This window comes from Chiloscyllium punctatum, chromosome 26 (genome assembly GCF_047496795.1).
Source record: "Chiloscyllium punctatum isolate Juve2018m chromosome 26, sChiPun1.3, whole genome shotgun sequence".
NCBI lineage: Eukaryota > Metazoa > Chordata > Chondrichthyes > Orectolobiformes > Hemiscylliidae > Chiloscyllium > Chiloscyllium punctatum.
In genome coordinates this window covers 60613299-60640108 of record NC_092764.1, presented here as the reverse complement: position 1 = coordinate 60640108, position 26810 = coordinate 60613299, and the positions used below count along the sequence as shown (strand labels likewise).

The 26810-nt window shown below is 39.4% G+C and overlaps 1 protein-coding gene across 1 annotated transcript in view; it reads left to right on the top strand.

Annotated features, from left to right (window-relative positions):
• fa2h (fatty acid 2-hydroxylase) overlaps positions 1–21684 on the top strand; it is a 115847-nt gene extending 94163 nt beyond the window's left edge. The window contains exons 3-7 of the mRNA XM_072547528.1: positions 1850–1992; positions 9195–9301; positions 10415–10587; positions 14666–14918; positions 19070–21684. Coding sequence (XP_072403629.1) covers positions 1850–1992; positions 9195–9301; positions 10415–10587; positions 14666–14918; positions 19070–19149 — 756 coding nt within the window. The 3' untranslated portion in view covers positions 19150–21684. The remainder of the gene's footprint in view (positions 1–1849; positions 1993–9194; positions 9302–10414; positions 10588–14665; positions 14919–19069) is intronic.
• The last annotated feature ends 5126 nt before the right edge of the window (positions 21685–26810 follow it).

The window sequence follows — 26810 nt, the reverse complement described above, 5'->3', positions numbered from 1 at the left end:
ATAAAGACATGGGTTTTTCTGCATTTTTTTGGCAGCCCATACGAATTCTTAAAATCTGCTGTGGAATTTTGTTTCTTCATTTCAGAAGTCCCCTCCAAAGTACTGAGCACTTCTGAAAAAGAAAGTTAAATTCATCAGCAAGAGTTGTTGTTTGGGAATCCACCCTAATGTTTCTGCTTCAGGAGCAGACTATTTCTTGGCTTGTGGGTGGATGCAGAGCTTCTGTGTTGGCTCTTGGGGCTGGCTTGCTGATGTTCCTGCTTGTGTTCTCGTGCTATCTGCTAGAGTTTGCAGCTTTAAAAAGCAAATTGAGAATGTGTAGATCTTACTTAGTATAAGTCTGGAAAAGACGTGTTATGACTCAGTTGAATTTTAAAGGCTCTTTAATTGGCGAAGTCATATTTTTAACAAAGCATAAAACTTCACTGAAGGGTATTTTGTCAATCCAGTTATATGTGCAGAACAATAGTTTTGAAATTTCTCCTCTGTTTTGGTTTTTGAAATATTGCATTCCTTTATGTTTGGAAGCAGATTAAAATTTTCTGTTAGATTGGCAATCCATATTTAATCTCCCAAACATGAAATCAACACTTAAGTTTACATAACTTTTTCAAATTTATTTGCCACCCTTTTCAATCAACTGTCTCTCTGCTTCTGTGTTTTTTAGTCTCTTTCATTTCCTAGGCTTGTTAATTGTTAGCATCTCCAACATGGAGCTCCTGTCTTTGCTTTTTCTATTCTGTGAGCCAAAGCACATTTCCAAAAGGAATGTTTTTTTTTAAGGGCAAGGGATTTGAAGCTTTTTAAATCTTCAAGATTTGTTTAATTGTACTACAGATTAACTCTTAAGTGATCTTTTGAAATCACGTTGGTTTTATTTTTGAAATTTTTGTACCAGGGGTGACCAAACTTTATAGTAAGTGAGCCACATAGGGCTGTCAGAACATTATATCTAGCTCAAATCCAGCTTTACCAATTTGAAGAGTTTTACAGCTCATTCATAATGCTCCTGGGATTAATAACTATGTAAGTTTGCACAAGAGGAATCATTGACCTGAGGGAGAAATGGTCGAATGTAAAGGCTGCTTTTGGAATCCTTTTTTGTTTAATTTCAAGTATTCAAAAAAAAAACCCAACAAGTTGAAGGCATTGAAAGGAAAAATGTTAATACCTGTGTGATAGTCTGTCTGTCTTTGTGCACACTCTTGTATCAACTACAGCAAATGAACTAAAATCTCATGTGAAAATCAGAGCCTGAGAAATGTTTAGTTTTACTTTTAGCAAATTACTTGTGACCATTGCAGTTTCCATGACCAGAGCATTAGAAATGTTGCAAAAGCTTTGTATAGCATTGAGTTGGAAATCATGTGAAAAGGTCAATCTTGTATCTGTTATTCAGAGTTAGTGATGGAGCCTATGGGATTTGGCAAGTTCATTACATCAGTTTTAGCTCCTTATTGCTGAATATCCCAATAATGCCTCCAAATTTAATTGTCTAAATCCTGTTTTTTAGACAATTTAAAAAGGAAAAACCATCCATAGAACACAGCTAATTTGTTAATGAAACAATTGAATGGAAAGTGACCCAAAGTTTCATGTTTCAAGTCAAGTTTCAGTTTCATTTTCACTCTGATGGGATTCTGTCATGGGTTTTGTAGTCAGTGGTTAAAATTTTCATCTCTGAAGTGGGAACTTTTTTTTTTAAATTTACAAAGGCCACAAAGCAGGTTGGTTTTTGCAATGGATGCTGAAGTTGGCACTGCGGTTAGTTCAGTGGCCAGTGTTCCTTTTGTTTAAGATACTGACAAAGTATTTAATATGGCATTTCTGTCTGATCCTAATCCTCTAGGACTTAGTGGACTGGAATAAACCACTCCTGTGGCAAGTTGGGAACTTGCGTGAGAAGTACGATGAATGGGTTCATCAACCAGTAGATCGTCCCATCCGCCTCTTCTACTCCGATTTTGTTGAAGCCTGCTCCAAAACAGCCTGGTAAGAGTCTGAAGTGGCTGTATGCCTCTGTATTTCAACTGTTGGATTTAAAATATACTGTAATTTAACAAATTAAAAGAAGAGGTCTTGGGAATGAATTTGGATGAAAGTATTTTTTCGATTACCAAGAAAATGGATCAATATTGAAATTTGAAGTTGCAATTTTTAAACTTTGTGATGTAGTTGTCACTAGCTAGGGTAGTATTAGTTGCCTGTCTGTAATTGCAGTGCAAGTAGTAAATACGTAGGAACATGCAAACTAACAATAAAAGACCATTCAGCCCTGAGTCTGCTGTGCCATTCAGTAAGATTATGGCTCATCTGGTGGTGTTTTGGATTACACATTCTTGTCTATCTCTGACTTTAACATTTGATTCTCTTACAGATTTAGAAAAAAAGACTCCATCACACCCTTAAATATATTTACCCCACCCCTAGGAGCCCTCTGTGGCAAAGAATTCCATTAATTGACTACTGTCTGAGAGAATTCCTCACACTGTTTTAAATGGGTGACCCATTACGCTGCGTTTGCCTTTTTGGTTCTAGAATCTCCCACAAAGGGAATTAACTTCACAGCATCTCTACAGGCATAGCGTCCTGAACATCACCCCTTCAAATCCCTGCAACCTGGTGATCCTTCTCAGAACTGCATTCCATCCCAGAAAATCTTTTCTTGGATAATGGGACCAAAGCTGTTCACTGTATTTTAGGGGTGGTCAATCTAATGCCTTGTACAGTCTAGCAAGACTCCATTCCATTTGAAACCTTATGTCATCTGCACCATACTTTCCTGCCTACCTTGGTGTCATCTGCCAATTTAGCCACCGTGCTTTTTGCCCGCATATCTAAGTCCTTGATTTAAAGTATAAAATGTTTGGGGCTCAGCACTGACCTCTATGGGACCCAACCCACCACATCTTGCTAATTCCAAAAAAAAACTCATTTAAACCTATTTCAACTGAAGTCAACAGGTAACAGCCATCCAGTGGTTCATTCTTCAGGAATATGCCCTGACAAATCAGTGTCAATCTACCTGCTTTCAAATTTAAATGAAGGCTGGCTGTTAACAGCCAATCAGCACTAATGGATGCATTCTCCATGGCAATGCCCCTGCCAGAGTCCCCTTGTCACCTAGTCAACACTCTCATTATTCAGTATGGTTTCTTCTTTAAATTAGTATTCTTATGAATTGTCCTGACGAGTGCAAAACAAAAATTCTACCAAATGTGTATTTCTTCAGCAATACTATAGTCTTTGTGTTGCATTCTGTGAAATGCCTTCTGGAAACCCAAGTACAGAGCATCTACCTGCTTACCTTTTAACAACTTCTGGGACATAGTCATCACTGGTTGGACCAGCATTTGTTGCCTGTTCCTGGTGGTGAGTTGCCTTCTTGAACTGCTGTCACTGTGCCAAAAGCAGATCCACAATGTTGTTAGGTATGTTACTCCTTCAAAGGACTTCAGTAAATTGGTTAAATTTTATTTTCCTTTAACAAAGTCATGCTCACTCCCTTGCTCATTACTTCTGTAACCTTTCAGTGGTTCTCTGTCATTGCTTTCTGACCTGCCACTCATTTTTCCTTAAGGAAAGAGTATATATTTAAGTTTGATGTTTTCTTTAACTACAGATGCTTCTGCTATAAGGTGCATTTCATTAACGTGAATTTGCTGTAATATGGCTGACGAATTGAGAATGCTGTTTCTAACGTGCAAATTTTTAAAATATGTTGGCTGTAACGTGATTATGTCATCAACACTTTAAGCGCTGTTTATGTAGAGTGATTCTTCTATGAAGCAGTGTTGCACAAGAATACAGCTATCGAGTTCTAGAAGAAATACATGTATTTTAGTTATCGATGGATGGTGGATTATTCCCTTGAAATCTTACTTTTTATAGTTAGGTTGTATTTATTCTGAATCATTATTTTAAATGTCTGCTGCTGCTTTTCTACTGATCCATCTCCAAGTCTAATATCTCACTTCTCTTCAGAGAGTTCAGGTTTCAAGCTGACGTAGTTGCCCTTTTATAAGTTTAAAAAAAAGACTTGTGCCCATTCTTTTATCTTTTCAAGGTAGTTGTGAAATTCAATCACTATGATCACTACTCTGAGGTCATTAAGTATTCCAGTCACATTACACAATACCAGAGCAGAGCCTGTTCTGTGGTCCGTTTCAGATGTATTTGTCAATGTAATAATATCAGAAAGTATTCTATGAACTCATCATCATTGAAGTTACAATTGCCAGTCTGATTTTTCCAGTTTACATGTTATTGTTGCTATTCTTTTACCACAAGTAACCAATATTTCTTCTTGTATATTTCTTCCTTCATTGTGATTTCTCTTTGAAGGCCTGTAGATCACTCCAACATGTGACTCCCTTCCCCTGCTATTCCTCACCTTTACCCAAACTGTGAAGCTACATCTACAATGCTGATTGTGACTCACACTTGTGATGTGGAGGTGCCAATGTTGGAATGGAGGACAAAGTTTAAAAATCTCTCAACAATAAGTTATAGTCCAACAGGTTTAATTGAAAGTACAAGTTTTTGAAGCGCTGCTTCTTCTTCTTGTAGCTGGGGGGAGGTCCGGCAGGATCTCACAACACATAATTTATAGTAAAAGATCCAAGTGTCATACAACTGATGCAACGTCTTGAACGAACCAAGAATGCTGTTAAGTCTTTAATCACGCAGAATGGGTTGCAGGTTTTGATTCATTAACATGTAAATCTTAAGACTTCTTCCAAGTCAAGTCCTGAGATAACTTTAAGGTTTTATTTTTAAAAACTGTGCCGTCTCAACTCTGACAATGTATTAAAGGTGTGAGGTTAGAGTCTCAGTATCCCAACCTTGAGTCAGACTGAGAGAAGTTCCAGGGTTTACATATTAATGAATTGAAAACAGCATCCCCATTCTAAGTGTTAAAGACTTAACAGCAATCTGGGTTTGTTCAATCAGTTGTATGACACTATGATCTTTTACTATAAATTCAGTATCCAATGATCCTGCCCACTAGCTACCTGACAAAGGAGCAACACTTTGAAAGCCTGTATTTCCAAATAAACCTGTTGGACTCTAACCTGGTGGTGTTTAATTTTTAATTTTGACCTAGTGACAGTGAAAGAACATCAATCATAGATCCTGGTCACTATTGGGTGTGGCTTGGAGAACAACTTGCTTGTGTTGTAATGCATCAGCTGCTATCATCTTTGTGGATGATGGAGACTGTGAGTTTGGAAGCTGTTGTCAGAGAAGCCTTGGTTGCTACAATGTATTCTGAATATGGTATACCCTGCTACAATTTTGCACCACTGGTGGAAGGAGTGGATGTTGAAGCTGCCGAACGAGTGGGTTATTTCAACTGCTTGAGAATTATTGAAGTTATGCTTGTCCAGGAAAGCGGAGACTATTCCAATGCACTCTTGTGCCTTGGGCATGATGGGCAGGTATTGGGAAGTCAGGTGCTGAGTTACCCTGTGTGGAATTCCTAGTCTTTTGACTTCCTCTTTTATGACTAATCAAGTTGTTTTTGCTCCTAATCCCTGAAGATGATGGTGGGAGTTTAATAATGACTTGTATTAGATTACTTACAGTTTGGTAACAGACCCTTCAGCCCAACAAGTACACACCAACCCTCCGAAGAGCAATTCCCGCACATTTACCCCTTCACCTAACACTATGGGCAATTTAGCATGGCCAATTCACCTCACCTGCGCATTTTTTTTGGACTGTGGGAGGAAACCCACGCAGACACAGGGAGAATGTGCAAACTCCCCACACACTGTTCACGGAGGTGGGAATTGAACCCGGGTTTCTGGCGCTGAGAGGCAGCAGTGCTAACCACTGTGCCACCGTGCCGCCCACGTGATCTTGTAGTTGATTGTAAACAGGAGATGGCCATTGCTTGGCATTGAGCAATGACGAATGTCTGTAATTTATAATCAAAATTGGGAATGGTTGAATCACAAAAAAATTTTCAATGTTTTGTATATTTGAGAATTTTGTTTTGAGGCTGTTGAATTCATCATAATGGCATCTCCCCTCTGAGAACTGTTCACTTATCAATTATTTCAAACACCACCTTTGCTCAAATAAAGTTTGCACAGGGCAGTGAGAGTCTTGGTGAGTTCCTTGAGGCCAGATCAATTAACTTGGAAACGTTTGCACAATTTTACATTATGGAAGAACCCCAAAAGTGGTCAGTGTACTTGTGATCCTGAATTAAAGACAACTCATGACTGTATGAAGTTAGATTGTCACAATAATACCAATAGTTTTGATCTGTGATAGATAAACTTCATTCTAGATGAATTAAGAAACCGATTGCAGGGCGCTTTATTTAATTTGCCATTGATTTTCATTGGGAAGTGCATATTTTATATCTGTTAAGTGAGAATCAATAAATCTATTGTATCGCTGATTATTAGCCAAGCTGCTAAGTTGTCATCTTGATTCTCTTTGATTTCCTAAAGTCTGCTAGTGTTTTAAAATGAAGATTGTATCTTTGAAAGATGATTGTGAAACTTCTGCTAAGGTATATTTATTTTTAAGTATCAGCCAGGTTTTGTTGCAGACCATTTGGTTAATGGCCTTTTTGTCAAATTCTGCACTGTCAAAATTTTGTCAAAATCACCTCACTGTGATAGGCTTGGCTCCTCTAGAATGGATTGGTTTTATTCAATTCCGCTTCTGTTTTGGAGTAATGTAACCTTGAGTACAGGTCAGGAACATGAGCAAATTTGATCTTGAGAATGTTTGTTGTTTTTTAAAAGGTCATACTCCTCAGCTCAAGGCTTGTGAAGAGATGTCTGTCTTTTTTAGTTATAAAGCTGCTCTAATTTTCCTGTTCTGTAAAATATTGGATTTTAAAGCATTTCATGTGGGGCATATGGGTATTGCTAGCTGGGCCAGCACTTGTAGCTGGCCAAATTGCCCTTGGTTAACTGGAATTCTTGAGTGATGATCTCAATCTTGGTGCAATCATCAGTTTTTCCTTTCAAGTTTCCAGAAGCTCTGTTATGTTGAAGATCCAATCAAGACTTCATACAAGACTCCTAGGAGCAAGTTATTATCAGTCAATCTTCCCTTTTTAATCCACTTCCCATAAATGCAGGATATACTCTCTGTCAAGATCAATCTTGTTTCATAATATTTGTTTTCATCTTGGTTCGATCAATGTTTGCTTATAAAGACCACATCCCCTTTTCAAAATTAATTTTGGTTCTAAGGAAATAAGTAGCATATATCTTCCTAGTAATTGCTGCTTTTACTGGGAAATAAATTTATTTGCATGCATTATCTTAGCTCTTTCTTAAAATATGCAATTTATTTGTTTTGTGAAATTTTTTTCCAAATGGAAAAAACAAACTGACCAGATGATGGTTAGTTAGATTATTAACTTGTTACTGGTCAGAAACCTGGAAAGAGGAATAAGACTATACTTTTGAGTCCTATATTTTTTATTCCCTAAAATGCATTTAATGCTTTCTGCACTGCAGTAATTTAGAGTAATTTTATGATGTTAAGTATGACAACCTGAATTTTAGGTGCAATTGTTTTATGAATGATTACCAGTCTTTGAAGAAAATGTGAAAGCAAAATGCTGTTCTTGAAGGCTTAGCATGTTATAGGCTGGTTCAGTTACATTGTATCAGGGTTTTAAAGCTCCCCCCCACCTCCCCACTTTCACACTCCCTTTCAATCTGATACCACTTGAGTTAATACAATGTAGTCAATGTGCCCAATATGGGAGGTGCTAGGTATGACATTTGATTATTTAACCTATTTTCCTAATCAATCCGTTCAGAGATGTTACTACATACCACCTGGAGCGGGTGGGAATTGAATCTGGGCATCCTGGTACAGGCCTAGCGACAGTACCACTATTCCAGTCAAATTGGCACACTTGTTTAAGTTATTGGACAGATGTGTAACAAATAATTCAACATGAAGAAAAAGCTAGATGAGGATGTGTGCAAAATGAAGAGAATATTAAATGAAATCCTGATCCGAAGAGAGTTAAAAGGGATACTATTGATTTTCAGAACGCTGGCAACAGTTATAAAACCATTGACCAAACATTATGGAAACACTAAGCAATAAATGTTTGATGCGTAATAGCTCATTTAACTTAAGTAAAAGGAAAAGATGTGTTTATGATGTGATGATCAATTGAAGCAGTGTTAAAATAACCATGAAGCTGTGTTAGCAAGGTACGGCACATAAATCAAATAACGTTATTTTATTTCTGCATGAGGCATTGGTCAGATTGTTGGAGCAGTCCAGGTCAGGTAAGACTGGGAGAATATTTACTGCCATGGGGGTATAGATTGAACAGCAACTGTGGGTCTGCTTATCCATCTTGAAAGTTGTGATTTAGAAGATTTAAAAAGCTGAAGGGATGTTAAAAAGTTATTTATGCTGTGAAGGGAGTTGACTGGCATTGATCCTGACTTTGTGATAACTGATACAAACAAACAGGTTGGGTTAGAAAGTCAGCAACAAGGTAGTGAATGAGGCATAAACTTACCAATCAACTGAAAGTTATAGATTACTAAACAGTACACGTACGTTTGAGAGACCATTGAGAAAAAATTGTAAATTAATATAATCTATACAAAAGATGGAGAATTTCTCAACCCAAAGTCTGTTTCTTTAGAGAATGTTATGATATAATATTTGTGACCATCACAATGTTCTAGAGATCATAATGACTTATGAATTCTAAGGATTACATTTGTAGTGGTTGGATGAATGAAGGAAAGGTCATTACTACTTAAGCTCCTTCTTAATTGTTTGTGGAGATTGAACAAAATCCAAAACTTCTGATTTGACCTGTTGAGTCTCTGATCCTGAGCGTTGTATATACATGTTCTGATATCCCTGTCCTCTTTCAGCCCCCGGTCTTGGGAATTATGGTATGCCTTGCATACGATATTCATGTAGAAAGCCCTAACCCAATGTAGCTCCTTTTTAACTGGTCTGTTAAAGACTTTCCTAAAGGTGTACCATTTGAGATGCTAACTAGCCTTTGTGAGAGAGTTGAAATACAACCAGTAAGATGGAGATGTGCTGTAGGTAATCCTAGCATGATCCACACCGTGCTGTCCATACTGGATCCATTTCACTTTAGCATGTGGTATTTGTGGAATGGTAAAGATCGTGTTTTCATTCGATGCCCTCCCTCTTTCTCTCTGCAGGTATATGGTACCCTTGGTTTGGACTCCTGTTGTTATTTTCTTCAGTTGGTACTGCTACACTGAACTGGCTCAAGGCAACACTCGAATTTTCACATCCATCTCACAAGGTACTGCTGTTTCACAATAGGAGGTATATGTGTAATAGTGTGTCACATTAAATAATGCCAAAATATAAATTGTTGGAGAAACTCAGGTCTGGCAGCGTCTGTGGAGAGAAACCAGAGTTAATCTTTTGGGTCCATTGACCTTCCTTCAGAACTGATTGTAGCTCGGGAAAAGTTGGTGTACGTGCTGAAGATAGGGTGGGGAGGTTGAACGATAAGTGACAAACACCAGGTGCAATGGTAAAAGCAATGACCAAACAGGCGAAAAAGATCCGAATGGAAATCCTGTCAGAGAGGAGCAGAATGTCAAGATGGGTACACCGGAAAGATTATGGCAGTGAGTTAAACACTCAAAAATAAAACAAACAAACTTCGATGCTAGAAATCAAGACCAAAAACAAATTGCTGGAAAAATTCAGCAGATCTGGCAGCATCTGTAGACCGAAAGCAACCTTAACTTTTTCTTGTGCAGTATTTAATGTTTTGTTGAAATGTTCAAACCTTCCCCTTCCAAGGCAATTACCTGTGAAGCAATGTAGATTCTAAAATGTATATCTGGTTAGTTCTGGGCATTTAAAAATTTGAATTGTCCCTTGCTATCTTCTCACTGAAGAGAAATATGTAAATAATGTTGAAGACTGGCAGCGCAGTGGCTCAGTGGTTAGCACTGCTGCCTCACAATGCCAGGGACCAGGTTCAATTCCAACCTCTGGTGACTGTCTGCACGTCGACCAGGGGAGTTTGAACATTCTTCCTGTGTCTGTATGGGATGCCCTGGTTTCCTCCCACAGTTCAAAGATGCGCAGGTTGGGCAGATTGGCCGGGGGAGAAATGGAAAATTAAAATGTTCTCGTTACTAGCTTAAAAATGGAAGGTAGAGGAGCAGTAACTTGGAGCATTGCAAGATTTCTAATCTCTGAATGTGGATATCTTCCAGGACTAAAATCTGTAAGAAGAGCCAAGATTAATTTTAAAAACAAAAAAAAAGGCAGATGCTGAAAAGCAGAAATTGTTGGAAAAACTCAATAGGTCTGGCAGCATCTGTGAGAAAGCAGAGTTAATAGGTCAGGTGACCCTTCAGGACTGGATTGATGTTTTTTTTTCCTCTCTCTCCAGAATACTCCATTCCCGTCCACAAGTACTGCTTCCCCTTTTTGTTCGTGCTTGGAATGTTTCTGTGGTCCCTAGTTGAGTATCTGATCCATCGATATGTTTTCCATATGAAACCACCGGCCAGCAATTACTACCTCATCACTCTTCACTTTATGCTCCATGGGCAGCACCACAAGGTGATTTCAATAAACTCTGCGTGATGTGAAATTATAAGTAGGGCTGCTACTATTTAGTTTTCATAATGAGATTCCTGCACAAATTCTTGAAAGCATATGCTTTTGGAAATTTCAATTTGACACTGCATTTTAAATAAAACAAAAAATTCTTAAAAGGCTTCTAAATCGCACACTGTTTCAAAGGCATGTGTGTGATTCACATCGTTGGTGGTACCCCAGTTTTTCTGTTAGAAATTGTACTGTTTCTTTGTTTTATTCAATGGGAACCATAAATTATACACTGTCTTCAAATCTTCTCCCAAATTTTGGCAAATTTCATGCACCGCTAATCTGCTTCTATCTCTATTGAACATAAAATGCTAGAGAGAGTCAGCAGATCTGATAGCATCTGTGGTGAGAGAAAGAGAATTAATGTGTCAAGTGTGGTATGAAGATTCTTTATGTTCAGAGTTTGGAATTCTGAAGAAGAGTTGTACCAGATTCAAAATGTTACATTTCTCTCTCCACAGATACTACTGACTATCTCTATTGTTTCAGATTTCCAGCATCTGCAATATTTTACTTTATTCCTTCCTTCCTTCTATGTCAATCCCTTCTGCCCTGGTCTGTACCTAATATGCGTTTAAAGTATTCAATGTGGAGTGACTTAAAATAGGTTTGTCAATTGATGTGCTTCAGGAGAGCAGCCCTATTTTTATAAACTTAATGGTGTTTCGATATGGTGTCGTCATTTTCAACAGTAATGCTGGCTGTAGGATGTGCATTTTTATTATGTATACTTCCATTTATAATTACAGTGAAAAGATTATTTCTGTTACTTTAAAGTGACTCCCTTTTAGTTCAGAGAAGTGCTAAACTTAATATCTCCATCAGTTCTGACATCGTTCCCCATTGCTCCCCAGTGTAATCGTTTATGGTGCCTTCTGAAAATTACGATGGTTGTTTTGAAAGCCCTTTGACTATGAATTGTCAAGTTAATGGGCTTACACTAGAACTTTCATCCATCATGTAAGGAACTCCCTTAGACAAGCCATATGAAAACTGTCGCTGAGAATCCTGCAGCGAGTAACTCCCTCCTGACTCCTCAAAGCCTGTCCACCGTCTACTAGGCACAAGTCAGGCATGGGATGGAATATTCTGCAATTGCTTGGATGGGCACAGCTCCAACAACACTCGAAGCTTGACACCATCCAGGACAGAGCAGCCCACTTGATTCACACCGCATCCATTCCCTCCACCTCTGATACACTGGGCGTTTTGCTATTATGATGTGCAAGATGCACTGTAGAAATTCACCCAAGGTCCTTAGACAGCACCTTCCAATCCCAAATCCCTACATCTAGAAGGATAAGAGTGGCAGGCATACGAATACACTACTAGATGCAGGTTACCCTTCAAACCAAGCACATTAGAATTTATATTGCCATTTGGTCAAAATTCTGAATTCCCTCCCCAATGGCATTTCAGGTGTACCTACACCAAGTGAACTGCAGTGGTCCAAGAAGGTAGCTCTACACCATCTCAAGGACCACTTAGATGGGCAATAAATGTTAATCCAACCAGTGATGCTCACATTCCATAGCATCATACAGGTCTACAGTATAGAAAAAGGCCCTTCTGATAATTGGTCTGCAATGTTCAAGATCAACCATCTAAACCTATCCTTAATATTTACCACCCACCAATTTTCATATTTGTCAACTGAACAGGTCAACCTTTGTACATTAAAGTCTAAATTGTTCATATAAACCACAAACAGCACGGGCTCCAGCTCCAATCCCTGCAGGACCTATTTGGATGCAGGCTTCAAGTCATAAAAACATCCTTCAGCCACTCAGCATATTTCTGGATCCAATTGGCCAAATTTCCTTGGATCCCATGGGCTCTTAACTTCACTATTAGTCTCTCATATTGGACCTCCTCAAATGTCCAAATAAATTATGTTGAATGTATTACTCTCATCTGCACACTTTGTCACCACTTTTGGAAAAAAATTGTCAAGACATGCCCTCCCCTTAGTGAAACCATGGTGACTATTCTTGATTGATCCCAGCTTCTCCAAGTGCAAATCAATCCTGTCCTTCAGAATTGCTTCCAGTACTTTCCTGAATAGTAGCCTGTAGTTTCCTGCTTTATCCCTTGCTCCGGTCATGAATAACAGTACCACATTGGCTGTCTGCCAATTTACTGGCACCTCTCCTGTGGAAGGGGAAAGGAATTAAAAAATTTGTATGCTGAATGCTATCTTTATTTAAATTGAGGTTTAGACAGAAAAATATTTTATGTAATAATTTAATTATACAATAAGTCTATGCTAATATGCGTCTGAGATTCCATGCAGTTCAGTACTATAGACTTGCTGCTTGTCGATGTGATAAATGACTCACTCAAAAGCTTAGCAACTATCTGCTTTATTTGATGGAAGTTTTCGATAATCCTCTGGACAAACTGTTGTTAAATGTTGCATCTTGTTTATGAGCGAGCATCACCCAGTTATGAAAGGTCATTCCATTCACATAGATTCCAGGACACTGTGTTGTGATGGGTTGCCATGAGACAATGGGTCCTGGAGGTTGGCAGTAATCGCAATCAGGATTAACCTGTAATTTCCTACCACCTAAAGTATTGATGGTTTTGGCGTTACCTAAAAATACGATGCAGAGGATCTTTTATTCACTGGAAGAATATCCTCATTCTATTTGTGCTGTTTTAAGAATGTTTTTGTTTTTGTTTGTTTGGCTGCAACAAATTTTAACAGCCCATTCCCTTGGCTTTGGATTAGTGGTGCTGGAAGAGCACAGCAGTTCAGGCAGCATCCAAGGAGCTTCAAAATCGACGTTTTGGGCAAAAGGCTTGGCTGTTTAACCAGAAATTGCACCACATTTACCTGCAGCACAGTTGTAGACTGTGGGTGGGATATCTGCGGCACAATTGTAGACTCTGGGTGGGATTGTACAGGGCTGGTGAAGGTCACATGGCTTATGTAATTTGTGGAGAGGTACCAAAAAGGGAGGTTTCTGCTTGAAGTGACTCCTGCTGTCAAATTAAGTGAATCATTACTCATCATGTGAAGGGTAAATTACATCCTGCCCCGAAGCTAAGGGGATTCCAAAAGAGACTGCTCCTGCCATTGATGTTTACTTTGTACAAAATACAGGCAAAAATCACCACAATCAGCGATGACGGACTGATCTAGACTTCTACTTTGATACAGAGGCACATGGTGCATGTTACAAACCCATTATACAACCAGAATCATAATTCATGGCTGGACATTTAGAAAGTTGATATCCAGGTTAACAAGAAACGACACCTCTCTCTCTTCTCTCTTCTCTCTTCTCTCTTCTCTCTTCTCTCTTCTCTCTTCTCTCTTCTCTCTTCTCTCTTCTCTCTTCTCTCTTTTCTCCCTTCTCCCTTCTCCCTTCTCCCTTCTCCCTTCTCCCTTCTCCCTTCTCCCTTCTCCCTTCTCCCTTCTCCCTTCTCTCTTCTCCCTTCTCCCTTCTCCCTTCTCCCTTCTCCCTTCTCCCTTCTCCCTTCTCCCTTCTCCCTTCTCCCTTCTCCCTTCTCCCTTCTCCCTTCTCCCTTCTCCCTTCTCCCTCCTCCCTCCTCCCTCCTCCCTCCTCCCTCCTCCCTCCTCCCTCCTCCCTCCTCCCTCCTCCCTCCTCCCTCCTCCCTCCTCCTCCTCCTCCTCCCCCCTCTTCCAGGCTGTGTATGGCATCCAGGACCATTGTTTAGAGTTTGGGACACTGGTTTAGAAAGGAGAAACGTGTATGTATTTTGCACATTATCTTTCCATTTATTTAACTCTGCAGCACTATCGTTCAATACCCTGAATTCTAGCACAAATGAAATATTTTGGTCTAGGTTCTGACTTTTGTAATCCTTCTCCTACCCTTTTTATTTTAAAGATGTGAATGTACTGCTAGCTCTTACTGCTGAAAACCATGTATAGTGCTGTTGCTGTTTTATCAGCATGCAAAATTAGTCATGTGAGTTGAAGGTTAAAAGGTTGTGTTCCATGAAGATTGTGCACCTGTCATGTAAAGAATTAAATATATTCTCTCTCTCCTCTCTGCAGTCCCCTTTTGATGGTTCACGTTTGGTCTTCCCGCCTGTTCCAGCATCACTCGTTGTCGTGTTATTCTTGGCTGCTTTCCACTTGCTTGCCCCAGGAGCAGTTGGCATGTCTATCTTTGTCGGAGGTCTATGTGGCTATGTTGTCTATGATATGATACATTATTATCTACATTATGGATCTCCAAAGAAAGGCAGCTACCTCTACGGACTTAAAGCATACCATGTTAAACATCATTTTGAACACCAAAGATTAGGTATATGCAAGTTTTTAGCATGTCCTTATTTAATATTGTGATTAGCAGATTATATTCTTTTATTTTGGCACCAATATGTGCCCAACTAATCAATTGTTTGTTCCTTCCTTATGAATGGTGAGGAAACCCCTAAGTGAGAATGTCATTAGTCATAAAAGTGCAAGATTTATTAACTGGACTCATTTAGTTTTCGGGTTCAAGCTGCATTCTGGAATTTGAGGCTATAATCTATGCTAGCATTTTCATGCAGCACTGAAGACACAGTGATTTGACTTGCTATGGAAGATGCTGGCAGCTCTAGTTGAGGAACCAGATGTTCCCCCCTCATGTCGATTTGAATTCAATTAGTTTACTTGTCACGTACTTATGAATACAGTGAAAAGTTTATAAGTTGCTACTTGTGGCGCCATCTTGGATACGAGGTACCTAGGTACTGATCCTTCAAAACAAGATCTTAGTTTAAAAAAAAATTAGAAAAATAAAGAAATACAAGTCCAGCATTGCATATAGTAGGAATAAATTAGAAAGTAGAAAAATTGAGTTCAGAGCAATAATCCTTTCAACCCAGTCCAGTTCTGGCTCAGTACGCCCACGGTTAACATCCGTTGAGGGTTACTGAGAGTTTCAGGACTGTGATGGTAAATGTTGATGGTGTCCAGGTTATTGTGAGATGTGCAATGGGATCCAATTATCTTGCCAACTGAGGCATCCGTGCATGAAAAAAATTACTCATTTATCCTTTTTTTAAAAATTGGTGTTTGTACCAGGTATAGCAAAGTTCAGAGTAAGAGCTTCTTGTACTCTGTCCTTTAAAATTGTTTACAGTTGAAATTAATCTCATTGTATAGGAATGTGAAAAAGTGCTTTCTCAGTAATTTTTGTGACTAGCTTTAATGCTGAGTTGTTCATAGGCTTTTTTTGCTGTAATTAAATCGAGGCTAGGCAAACCAATTTGTGCCCTGCTAACTCTCACTTGTCTCGCCCCAGTGGAGAGTTCCCTTTACTGTTAAACCATACTCTTTGAAAATTATGACTTTTCAAAATTTGGATTCCTGAACATATTCCTTCTGTCTAATACCTATATGGAAAGTAGCCAAATTTTTAAGATGAAATTTTCAGTTTGATAAATGGTTTAACCTCTTTTTTTTAAAAAAAAAAGTTGTTTTTGCACCTTTTTAAAGTATTTGAATTGCTCTGAGATTGGAATGTAGTTTTGGTTGCTGTGAGCTGCAAGTAGCTGATCCCTGTAAGATGAAAAGTCTCACCAATAAACCCTTACTAATAATATCTTGGAAGTTAAATTGCCTGTCTAGAATTCTGGATAGTCAAATGTTCATTTGTGGGATTTCCCTTTTTTTAATGGCTTCACTTCTGCACGTTGTTGAGTAACACTTCCTCCCCACGTGAATGAAAGACTGCCTTATTTTAATGCCCACAGTCTCCCCATCTCCTCCGAACCATAGAATACAACTGGCTTTGAATAAAGGATTTTTAATCTCTTGCTTTAGGCTGTTCCGGTGCTGGAAACATCCATAATTATTAGCTCCTTGTCCTATTATCAGTTTACCTTGAACTAGTAATCTAAATTTACCTCTTTCAAGCATTTAATGTCCTACTTCTGTACAGTATCCTGAATTATCTACTTCATAACCATTGCCCCCTTTAAACTGCATGCGTGGGTAGCAATCAGGATTGTGCCATGTACAGCAAGCAGAAATTGAAGGGAAATTACTCGTGGCTCAATTTTATGGCTTTATGGTTTATGCCTGTTGTTTTTAGCCTTCCAGCCCTGAATGTTTTATGTCTTGGATAAAACTGTGTACTAGACTTGCCAACTGTAATTTAACCAAAGCACACAACATCCATTGAGGTTCGCAGTATAGTTTGGCACAGTTAATTTGTTTGCTGCTTTATGAACCAACTTCTCCAGTTCAAGACACAAGATCTTTCAGACCCACTTCTAGTTTATTCTAGACCAAGTATTGGCTTTGTTTTGTGTATGGTCTGTTTTCCCTCTTTTTTTTTTTCTCTCTCCAGTAACTTGTACTTTTTTTTAGATGTTTTCTGTTTGTGACATCTGGAGCACAAATAATTAAAAGGAAAGCCCAGTTTGGAAGACTGAACACTATCATAGAGTTGTTCAGCTTGGAAATTGACCCTTTGGTCCAACTCGTCCATGCTGACCAGATATCCTGATCTAATCTAGTCCCATTTGCCAGCACTTGGCCCATATCCCTTTAAACCCTTCCTGTTCATACTCCCATCCAGATGCCTTTTAAATGTTGTAATTGTACCAGCCTCCACTGGCAGCTCATTCCATACATGCACCACCCTCTGCGTGAAAAAGTTGCCCCTTAAGTCCCTTTCCCCTCTCACCCTATAGCTATGCCCTCTAGTTCTGGATTCCCCCACATAGGGGAAAGATTTTGTCTATTTACCCTATCCATGCCCTTCATAATTTTACAAACCTCTATCAAGTCACCCCTCAACTGCTGATGCTCCAGAGAAAACAGCCTCTCCCTATCCTGCGAAGAGACTTTCTCCCACCTTGTCCTGTCCAGCTTGTTAATGTATCAAACAATTGGGCTCTCTGAACCTGGAGTCCATCTCTTTACGTTCACTGTTGCAATTGAACTCCATGAAATGGGGGAGTGGGGATAGAAGCCATGTTTTCCCAAGTCATCAAACTGTTCCGACACTTGACGTTCCTGGCTTGCTTTTCGTCTCTCTCATCCAGCAGTTTTTGATTAGATTAGATTCCCTACAGTGTGGAAACAGGCCCTTTGGCCCAACAAGTCCACGCCAACCCTCCAGAGAGTAACCCACCCAGTCCCATTTCCCTCTGACTAATGCACCTAATACTAGGTCAATTTAGCATGGCCAATTCACCTGACCTGCATATCGTTGGAATGTGGGAGGAAACTGGAGCACCCGAAGGAAACTCCCACAGATGCAGGGAGAATGTGCAAACTCCACACAGACAGTCGCCCAAGGCTGGAATCAAACCTGGGACCCTGGTGCTGTGCGGCAGCAGTGCTAACCACTGAGCCACCATGCTCAGTTTGGTTTTATTTCCATTGTGGACCAAGATCCTGTGTTGAATTCTAGCCTTTGCTGACATGTTCAGGGGCTTGGGTGCAAAAAGAAAAATATGCTAGCCTAACCTTCCTTGTGTGATGGGTGGGATAATTGAAAGTACAGGTTTCTTTTCATTTTACAAATGAGGGAACTAAGAGGGGCAATGTGTGAAAATATTCTCACAATACTCCATCAGTTAACCAGTCAATTGTCCCTTGTGAAAGGGTGAATGAATCTGAAGATGAATCGCCAGTTACTCCAATCCTTTGAGTGAGGTGCGTCCCTCATTAAGAGGAGGAGACTTTTATTCGGAGGATAGGCAACTTTCCTTTATTTATCCTGTGCGCCTAGTTTTTTCAAATATCTTGTTTGAATTATGCTGCCCTTTTTTTCCGATGGGGGAATGGTTTATTCCAGGGAAATATTTCCAGGATGGTGTGAACATGCTGTTGATGACATACAGTTAGTCATACAGCATGGAAACCGACCCTTTGGTCCAACTTGTCCATGCCTATCAAATCCTTTTTTCAATAAATGCTAAGATTCCATTCGCTTGTCTTATTCTATGCTGCACCTGCGTAGCCACTTCCTGCGATTCATTCGCAAGGACATAGAGATCCCTCTGCACTGACGTACTTTGAATCTGCTTCCTGTTCAAATAATGATATGTAATCAACCTCTGCCACCCACAAAGAGCTATTCACAATGCGCCCAAATGACAAAGTTATTTGGTTTGAGGGAAGGGGCAGAGGTAGGGAACAGTTTCCTGTCACAGTCAAGACTGATCAGATTGTGGTTTTATAATCTGCCTTTGTACCTTTTACTGTGATTGGGGTGATCACTCAAATATAAGCAAGCACAGGGCTCTTGATTATTCCCTTCCCATCATAAAGCCAAACAGCCTAATTAATGTGTACAGCTAAGCTGAATATAAACCAGATAATTGACCAGAACCTTCCAGTCAGGATGGTTCAATGACATTCTTCATTTTGTATTTGTATTCATGTGTTGTTTGGAATTTATCAAGAACAACAAAACTTCTAAATTATAATATTTATTTCTCTCCTATTCAGGATTTGGAATTACGAGCCGGTTTTGGGACTACCCATTCCATACAGTAATTCCAGAAGAAATATTTGAGAAGAGTCACTGATATCTCCAATTGGTCTCCAGATTTACACTATTAATGCCTTGTCAATCAGCCAGCCCTGTCAAGAATCTCTACCCAGATACATTCCTACATATGGCCAGGCCCAATTCTGTCAACTTCAGCTGCATGTAGGATTCCTTCAACACTTAGAAGTGGGGAAAAAAGCTTCACTGCTTTCTGAATTGTCCAAATATTGTCCCCTCCATATTTTCTAACAAAGTGCCTGATCATGGGGAGCTCTATTGCTTGTTGATAAATATTTATTAATTGTTAAATGTATATTTTTTGGACGTTTGTCTATAAATCTTGTTAAAGCAGTTATGCATTGTAGGAAGTATTAACACTATAAAGTTTGGGCTTTTGAATTTTAAGCAGTTTCTCATTAGTAAGTAAGAGCATTTGTGGGGAAAAATGGTCAAAAAGCTGCAAGTAACTGATCATTCAGGTTTGACTACTTTTGTTCATTTTCCATGTTAGCAAATGTGAGGAACAATGGGGCCTTCATTTCCAAAGTTTTAACTTTCTCGTCTTTACGTTTGACTCTTTAACTTATCAGACAAATACCTGATCTTTCCACTCTCCAATTAAAGCATGGGAAAAAAATTTACTTAATGTTGGAAATAGTTCAGGGGCTTTTCTGTTATGCTATTCCCTTTCACATAGTGAGACATAAAGATTGGTTGCTGTTCTGTAAATCCTTGACGTTCAGTTTGTCATGTTATGTTTCTATACAAACTTCCCACAAAATTATTCTTATTTACTCTTCAAATTCCTCCTGCACCTACCTACTTTGTATCTGCCAACTGCTATGCATTGAATCCTCTTCCTTACCCCTATGTACTGCTATCATCGTTTTTTGTTTTGAACGAATTGCTGCTTTAAGTTCACCCTTATTAAATGTAAATATGGGGTGTAAGGAAAACTTGTACCTGACATCTCAACTCCATTAAAATGCATTTCCCTCTTACAAAACTTTGCACAAAATTGGAGTGAAGAACTGGGCTGTGATTTTTGACTTTGCTGGTCAATGGGTCAGGGCTTTGTGCAGCACAATTATAATGTTGGCTGTTTGCCCAACAAGTCTCTGAACAGTACAGACTAATGTATGCAGTTGGAAATTAATATCCAGCTGAAGAAAATGTGAAAAATTTGACAAAGGCTGTCTTGAAAATGGAGAGTATGGGGTTCAGATGCATTATCTATTTGATCGTGCATCTGTTATTATCATGCACTAAACAAATTTTAGCTTTTCATTTTGCAAATATTGTTGGGCAGGCCACTCACCCCAAACTCAGATTTTATTGAAAATTATTGCCCTTAATATTAGAATCTTGTAATGCTTTGGACACTGACTATATTATGAATGTAACTCTGGGCTGATTAGCTCCACGACTTTCTGGGACCGTATGCTGGCTTAACTATGCAGTTTAAAGAAAGTTCATTTTTTTTATTGTTTTACTGCGAATATTGATGCATTTGTGAACGCTTCAGAGATTCTATATAAGGTGAAATGTAATTGTAAATAAAGGTCTGTATATTTTGAAAATAGTTTTTTTTGTCCAAATTCTCTTCCCGAGCATTGTTTAAAATCCTTTAATGTTCTAATTATATTGCAGGTCTTTGACCAAATTCAGAAGCAGAAATTATGTAACTATTTGTTTCAAACTAAACCTAGCTTGTGAATAAATCCTGGTCACAATTGCTGGAAAATGCCTGTCGATCAAAATGCAGTAGAAGGTTTTCTATATAGGCCAAAGCTTTGAAGTATATAAGACTTTACTTTTTTACTGTGCCTATACATTGATTTATTATGTACATTTTTTGTGCACCAGTGGGTTTTAGTTTAGAAACGAAGTCATTTTACTGAAATATTAAAAACTAACTCGCCCGTTCAAACTCAAACCAGACCTTTAGGCCTGGTAGTTACGTAATTTCCTTGCAAAATAGGTGTCAGCTGTGGTGGAGCAGTGCATGCTGTTAATTGCTTGCTGTAACATTGAGCTGTAGTTTGATCACCATCACTGACAAGCTGGAATATGAAATACTAATTAATTGTGGGTTTTCTTGAATGGAAAAAATAAACTAAACTGAAGGATTAGCTATCTAAAACCAATCCATCTCTTTCCTCCTTTTCACATAATCTGTCTCTTCTTTTGGCTAGGATCTTGGAAATAAAATTGTTCCTCACATGTAGAATATCATGTAAAACAGAATCTGAAGTGTAGACGTGCAGTTGGGCATTACTGGCGAGTACTAGAGCTGGCGTAATGTGGATATGTGAGCTGCTTTTTTACAAAATAGCTTATGAACTCGGCAACTGAGGGATATAGTAAAACTGTCTCACTTGAAAACTACTGTTTGGGGTTCTGTGAAACTACTTTGAAATTGCAGAGTGGATTGTACCCCATGCACAGCATTACTCCAGTAATTCCAAATGTAGAAACTTGTGTAATGTTAATGAATTTATATATGCAGCATTGTATCAAATTGCTTTTTTGATTGACCAAGTGTTAATAAAATTTCTAGTTTATAAAATTAGTGAACTTGAAGCCTTTAAAGAATTTTGTTGCAGAATGTTGACTTGTGACTATAAAATTAATTGATTTACTGAGCACTAAGTTGTCAGACTGCAATTCTTTATTTTTCACTTTGCCTTTTGCACAGTAATAACAATTCTCAGTGGTGTAACCTATTGTCACCAGTTTTGAGATCCGTTTGTTCACCTTCCAAGCTGAAAGCAAATTGTTGCTTAGGACGCTCACTCGTTCTGCTTTAGGTCAGTGTTGATCAGTCTGTTTTCTTTTTGTTCACAATATTCCCATGGGAAAAATGGTGTTTGAGAATTGAATTTTTGATATATGGAAAGCTAATTAAATGCTGGTGCTGTAATATCATCATGTGGTCTTGAAAATGCTCATCTTCATGTCACTTGGGGCTGGGAAGAAACTGAAGCCTTCCTACCAATGTTGAACTGTACGATTGATTGATTACATATTGTGCGGAATCATAAAGAAGAACCATTTGAAGGAGTTCTTGTAGTAGTGTCCTTGCCTCTGAGCCAGGAGGACTGGGTTCAAGTCCCACTAGCTCTGGAGATGTGCAGTGACGCTGCTGAACCAATTGATTAGAAAATATCGAAAAAGAGCCACATGGCTCAGTGGTTAACATTGCTGCCTCACAGCACTAGGGACTCTAGTTCAGTTCCAACCTCAGGCAACTGTCTGTGTGGAGTTTGTGCATTCTCCCCATTTCTGTGTAGGTTTCCTCTGTGTGCTCCAGTTTTCTCCTGCAGTCCAAGGATGTTCAGGTTAAGTGGACTGGCCATACTAAATTGCTCATCTTATCCAGGGATGTGCAGGCTCGATAGATTGACCATAAGAAATGTGGGGTTATGGCGACTGGGTAAAGGGGGGTAGTTATGGGTGGAATGCTGTTCGGAGGGTTGGTGTCGACTCAATGGGCCAAATGGTCTGCTCCTATACTAGGGATTCTGATTCTGCACAAGGGCTCTTGCGATATTGGCCCTCCCTCTATACCCAGGAGACCTGGACTATTGTCCCATCTGCTCCAGGTATGTAATAACATCTCCAAACCAGTTGATTAGAAAATATCTTTTTTGGGGGAAAAAAATGTCTTGAGGGCTCTTGTGCAGTTGTACTGTCCCCACCTCTGGCCCAGAAAGCCTGGGTGCAAATCCCACCTTCCAAAGACATGTCTGAACATATGAAGAGTTTTGGGGGAGGCACAGGGTGGTGGGGGGGGGTAACCAATTGCATTTCTTTTTTGAAAAAGACAGAACCATTTGAGATGACACAATTGGGTTGGAGTAGGAGCTGAGGTTACAAAAGGTGATGAGGGTCTTGGGATGAGTGATAATGTCCCTTCCTCTTGGCTAAATGGTAGGGAAATGTCATAATGTTTGAACAGGTTGATTGAATGTGCTACTTTTTCTTAACAATTAGAGAAAACAATGGCAAAATCTGGTAAAGTACCAATTATCCACTTTTCATAAATCACCGCTATGAAAGTAAAGCAATTGACTGATGTTATTAACCTTGTAGAATTTATAAAACAGTCTATTTAATAAAGTGAAAGCATTTCGTTTTGCATGTGTTTAAAATTGCTGCCACTATTCACATAATTGAGCCTTATCTGTGCTACCTGAAACATGGAGAAAATTAAGATGGGCCCAGCTTTAAAATGTCCCAAGTAGAGTGTGCTCACAGTAATTAACCCCTCAGGACAGGCTTGTGTGGAATGTGAAGATAACAAGTTATTCAAGGTGTACCTCTACACACTCTTCCTCCCCTACCATAGAGATCAAAGTGGCTTTGTCAGGAATGTATTGCTGGAAGCTCTTTAATGTATTATCTTGTTTGAGTCAGGAGCATGACGAAATGTTGCCTATGATGAAGATCCTCAAGAATGCAGTGCATTAGGGAGTTCCAGGATTTCCAGTGATTGAGTAACAGTGCTACAAAATTCAAATTCTGTGTGGTTTGGAAGGGGAACTTGGAGGTGATGATGTTGCAAAGCATCTGTTACCCTTTCTTTGTAGCTGGTAGAGGTAGTGTCTATGTTCACTACTTGCATTGCACAAAATCACCATTTTTCTTGGCTTCCTATGGTGCTTCAGAGCTTTATTGTGGGAGGTGAAACTCGTTTCGCAGAAAACATTGACAAAGAGTGGTAGGAGATTATTCAGATTTATAGAAATGTATATGTGGAGGGAGAGTAGTGAATGAAAGGTGACTTTGTTCTTATAGAGTTTGCAATTAAATAAGTGAAATAAAATCCACGCTTAAAGGCATTTTTGACCCAAATGGTATTGATAATTCTATGCATCAAGTTTTTCTAATCACATTCAGCCACCTGTAGCTACATTCTGTATTCATCCTTGAGGGCAGCACAGTGGTTAAACACTACTGCTTCACTGTGCCAGGGACCCAGGATCCATTCCAGAGTTTGCATGTTCTCTCCATATTTCTTCTCGGTGCTCCAGTTTCCTCCTATGGTCCAAAGATGCACAAGAAAGGCTGGATTGGCCATGCTAAATTGCCTATACTCTCCAGGGATGTGTGGGCTAGGTGGTTAGCTATGGTAAATGCAGGGTTACAGAGATAGGATATGAGGGTACATCTGGGTGAGCTGCTCTTTTGGAGGGTCTGTTTCCACACTAGGGATTCTATGATTCTAAAATATTGATATCTTTTGTGTTTTAATCTCTAATTCTGATAGTGTGCCTTATGTCCTCCTGATCAGCTGTATGTGTGTATTTATTTGTAAAGTTCCTCATTCCTGTCCTAATTCTTTTTGCAGTTAATTTTATGCCCTTCTAGACTTACCAACCAGTGGTAATGGTCTGTTTCTACCTGCTCTGCCCCATGCCCAGTTTTCAAATATCTTGATCAAATGCCCCCACAATCTCATCTGAATTTATGCAAGGCTGCTTTTGTACAAATCTACAAGTTACACCGTCTGTTTGCAACTTGCTCATTGTCTGTTTTTCTGGTTTCCAACCCCTTTGCTTGTGTTGGTGTCAGACCAAGACTCATATTTCCATGAACCTTTTTCAGTTTTTAAAAATCATATGGTTAACAGGTTGACTGAGGGATAAATAGGAAAGGAAGAAATGGAGGGTAACTAACATGAAAGCAAAATACTGCGGCGCTGGAAATCAAACAAATACGGAATGCTGGAGAAGCTGTGGTGAGAGAAACCGTTACTGTTTTGAGTGCATTATGACTCCGTAGAGATCTGAAGGAAAGTCATGCTTTGAGTTGATCCCATGGCTTGATAGTTATGGTATTGTGGGCGATATGCCAGACCATGAGGTGGCTGCTGCTGATGGTTCGTGGCATCTCATGGATGCCCAGTCCTGTTGTTAGACTGGTTTAAAATCTGGTCCATGAAGTGCCACATTAACAATGGACCCAACCTCATTGTGAAGCTGGTACTTTGTCTCCGCAAGGACTGTGCAGCAGTCATTGTAACTGATGTTGTCATGAACAAATTCATCTGCAACAGGCAGGTTAGTCAGTATGAGTTTAAGTACATGTATGCATTCCCCTTTTTATTGGTGTTCTCACTGCCCACTGCAGACCCAGTTGAGCAGCAATGTTCTTTAGGACTCAACCAGCTCAATTAGCTGAAGCTGAGCTACTCTTGGTGGTGGATGTTGAAATCCTCTAACCTAGAGTACGTTCTGCACCCTCACCATTCCTTTTATTGCTCAACATGGAACACTGATTCATCAGCCAACAATGGTATATGATAATCAATAGGAGATTTCCTGGTCCACATTTAACCTGATGGCCTTGATACTCTGCTGAGGACTCAGTGGGACAGGTGGACGTATGAATTATCTTTTGTATGTGGTTGCCAATTTGAGTTATTGTGGTATGTGGAGGGGCTGCTACCATAAGGTTGGCTACAGACCCTCCTGTTGGATAACTCTAGTAATGCCAACATTAGGTTTTGCCTGTCCAGCTGATGAAAACAGTTGGTACGCCCCTGTTGATTTCCATTCAGCCCCTTTCGTAAAGATAGAGGCTGATGGGCCTTTCTTCCCTATTCTTTATCAGGTCGACTGCCTCTCAGCTGGTTCTGCTTGCATCTACATTCCTCCCAGCCTGTCAGAATCACCCAACCATAAATTCATAATCATCTTATGATGGCTGACTGTGTCTGTGGAGCATCCCTGTTCCTCTATGTTGGGTCTTCGTGAAAGTGCAAAGTGTGTTTTTGTACTTCTCAATCAGATCTCTGCAGTTCTGTGGATGAAATCCATCTTCAGCACCCATACCCATTTGTTAAAAGCAAGCTGTTTAGCTTTTTCAAACTCTAGTTGATTTGCTCAAGTTGGTGTCCAGCATTTTTGTTACTATGTGTCTGCTGCCCGCTCTGATGAATCAGGATAGCATGTTTTGGTCATCTTGTAGTCTGACAAATGCTTGTTTGACAAGGGGGAGTAAATCTTACATTGAGATGCTTCGCAGTGTAAAAATCCAAACTTCAGCTGTTAACTTCAACTTCTTTACAGACTTTTCAATTGAAACAAACAGGAGCTTTGTGCCAGTCATTGAAAATTTGTATCAGTTATGTGCACTTTAAGATCACTCTATCATTAGTTGGGGGCAGTCACTTCACTCTGGATGTCTTCATAAGGTACACTGCACCAGTCTTTACTCCATTATGACCCCAGGGAGGGAACTAGACAGCTACCTCAGCCCTGCGAGGGTCCAACAGTCCGCCCGCACGAAGGGAATGCAGACAGTTTCCCCCAGTGACAGGACTGTTGGTGAATGGGCTTGGGTAACCTTAAAAACCTTAATGGGTGTTAAAATTGCCAGCATTAACATGCAATGCTATAAATACATGCTAGTTCAGATCTGTTACTGATCAGGGAGTAGTTGAAGGAAATGACCAAGTATTGAATTAACACACCCCATTGACAAATTGCCCTTTATATTGAGACGCTTGCTTGTACTGATGGTTTTTGTTTTCTAATTAGGAATTCCCAATACCTCCAATGTTTCACAAGATACATCTTCAATACTCAGTGAGAACAGTTCAGATGGCTCAGGGATGTAGATTAAATTGATCAATGTTGATAGCTGAAAGTATATTAATCTGTTACATATTTTGTTTCACATCCTCTTGAG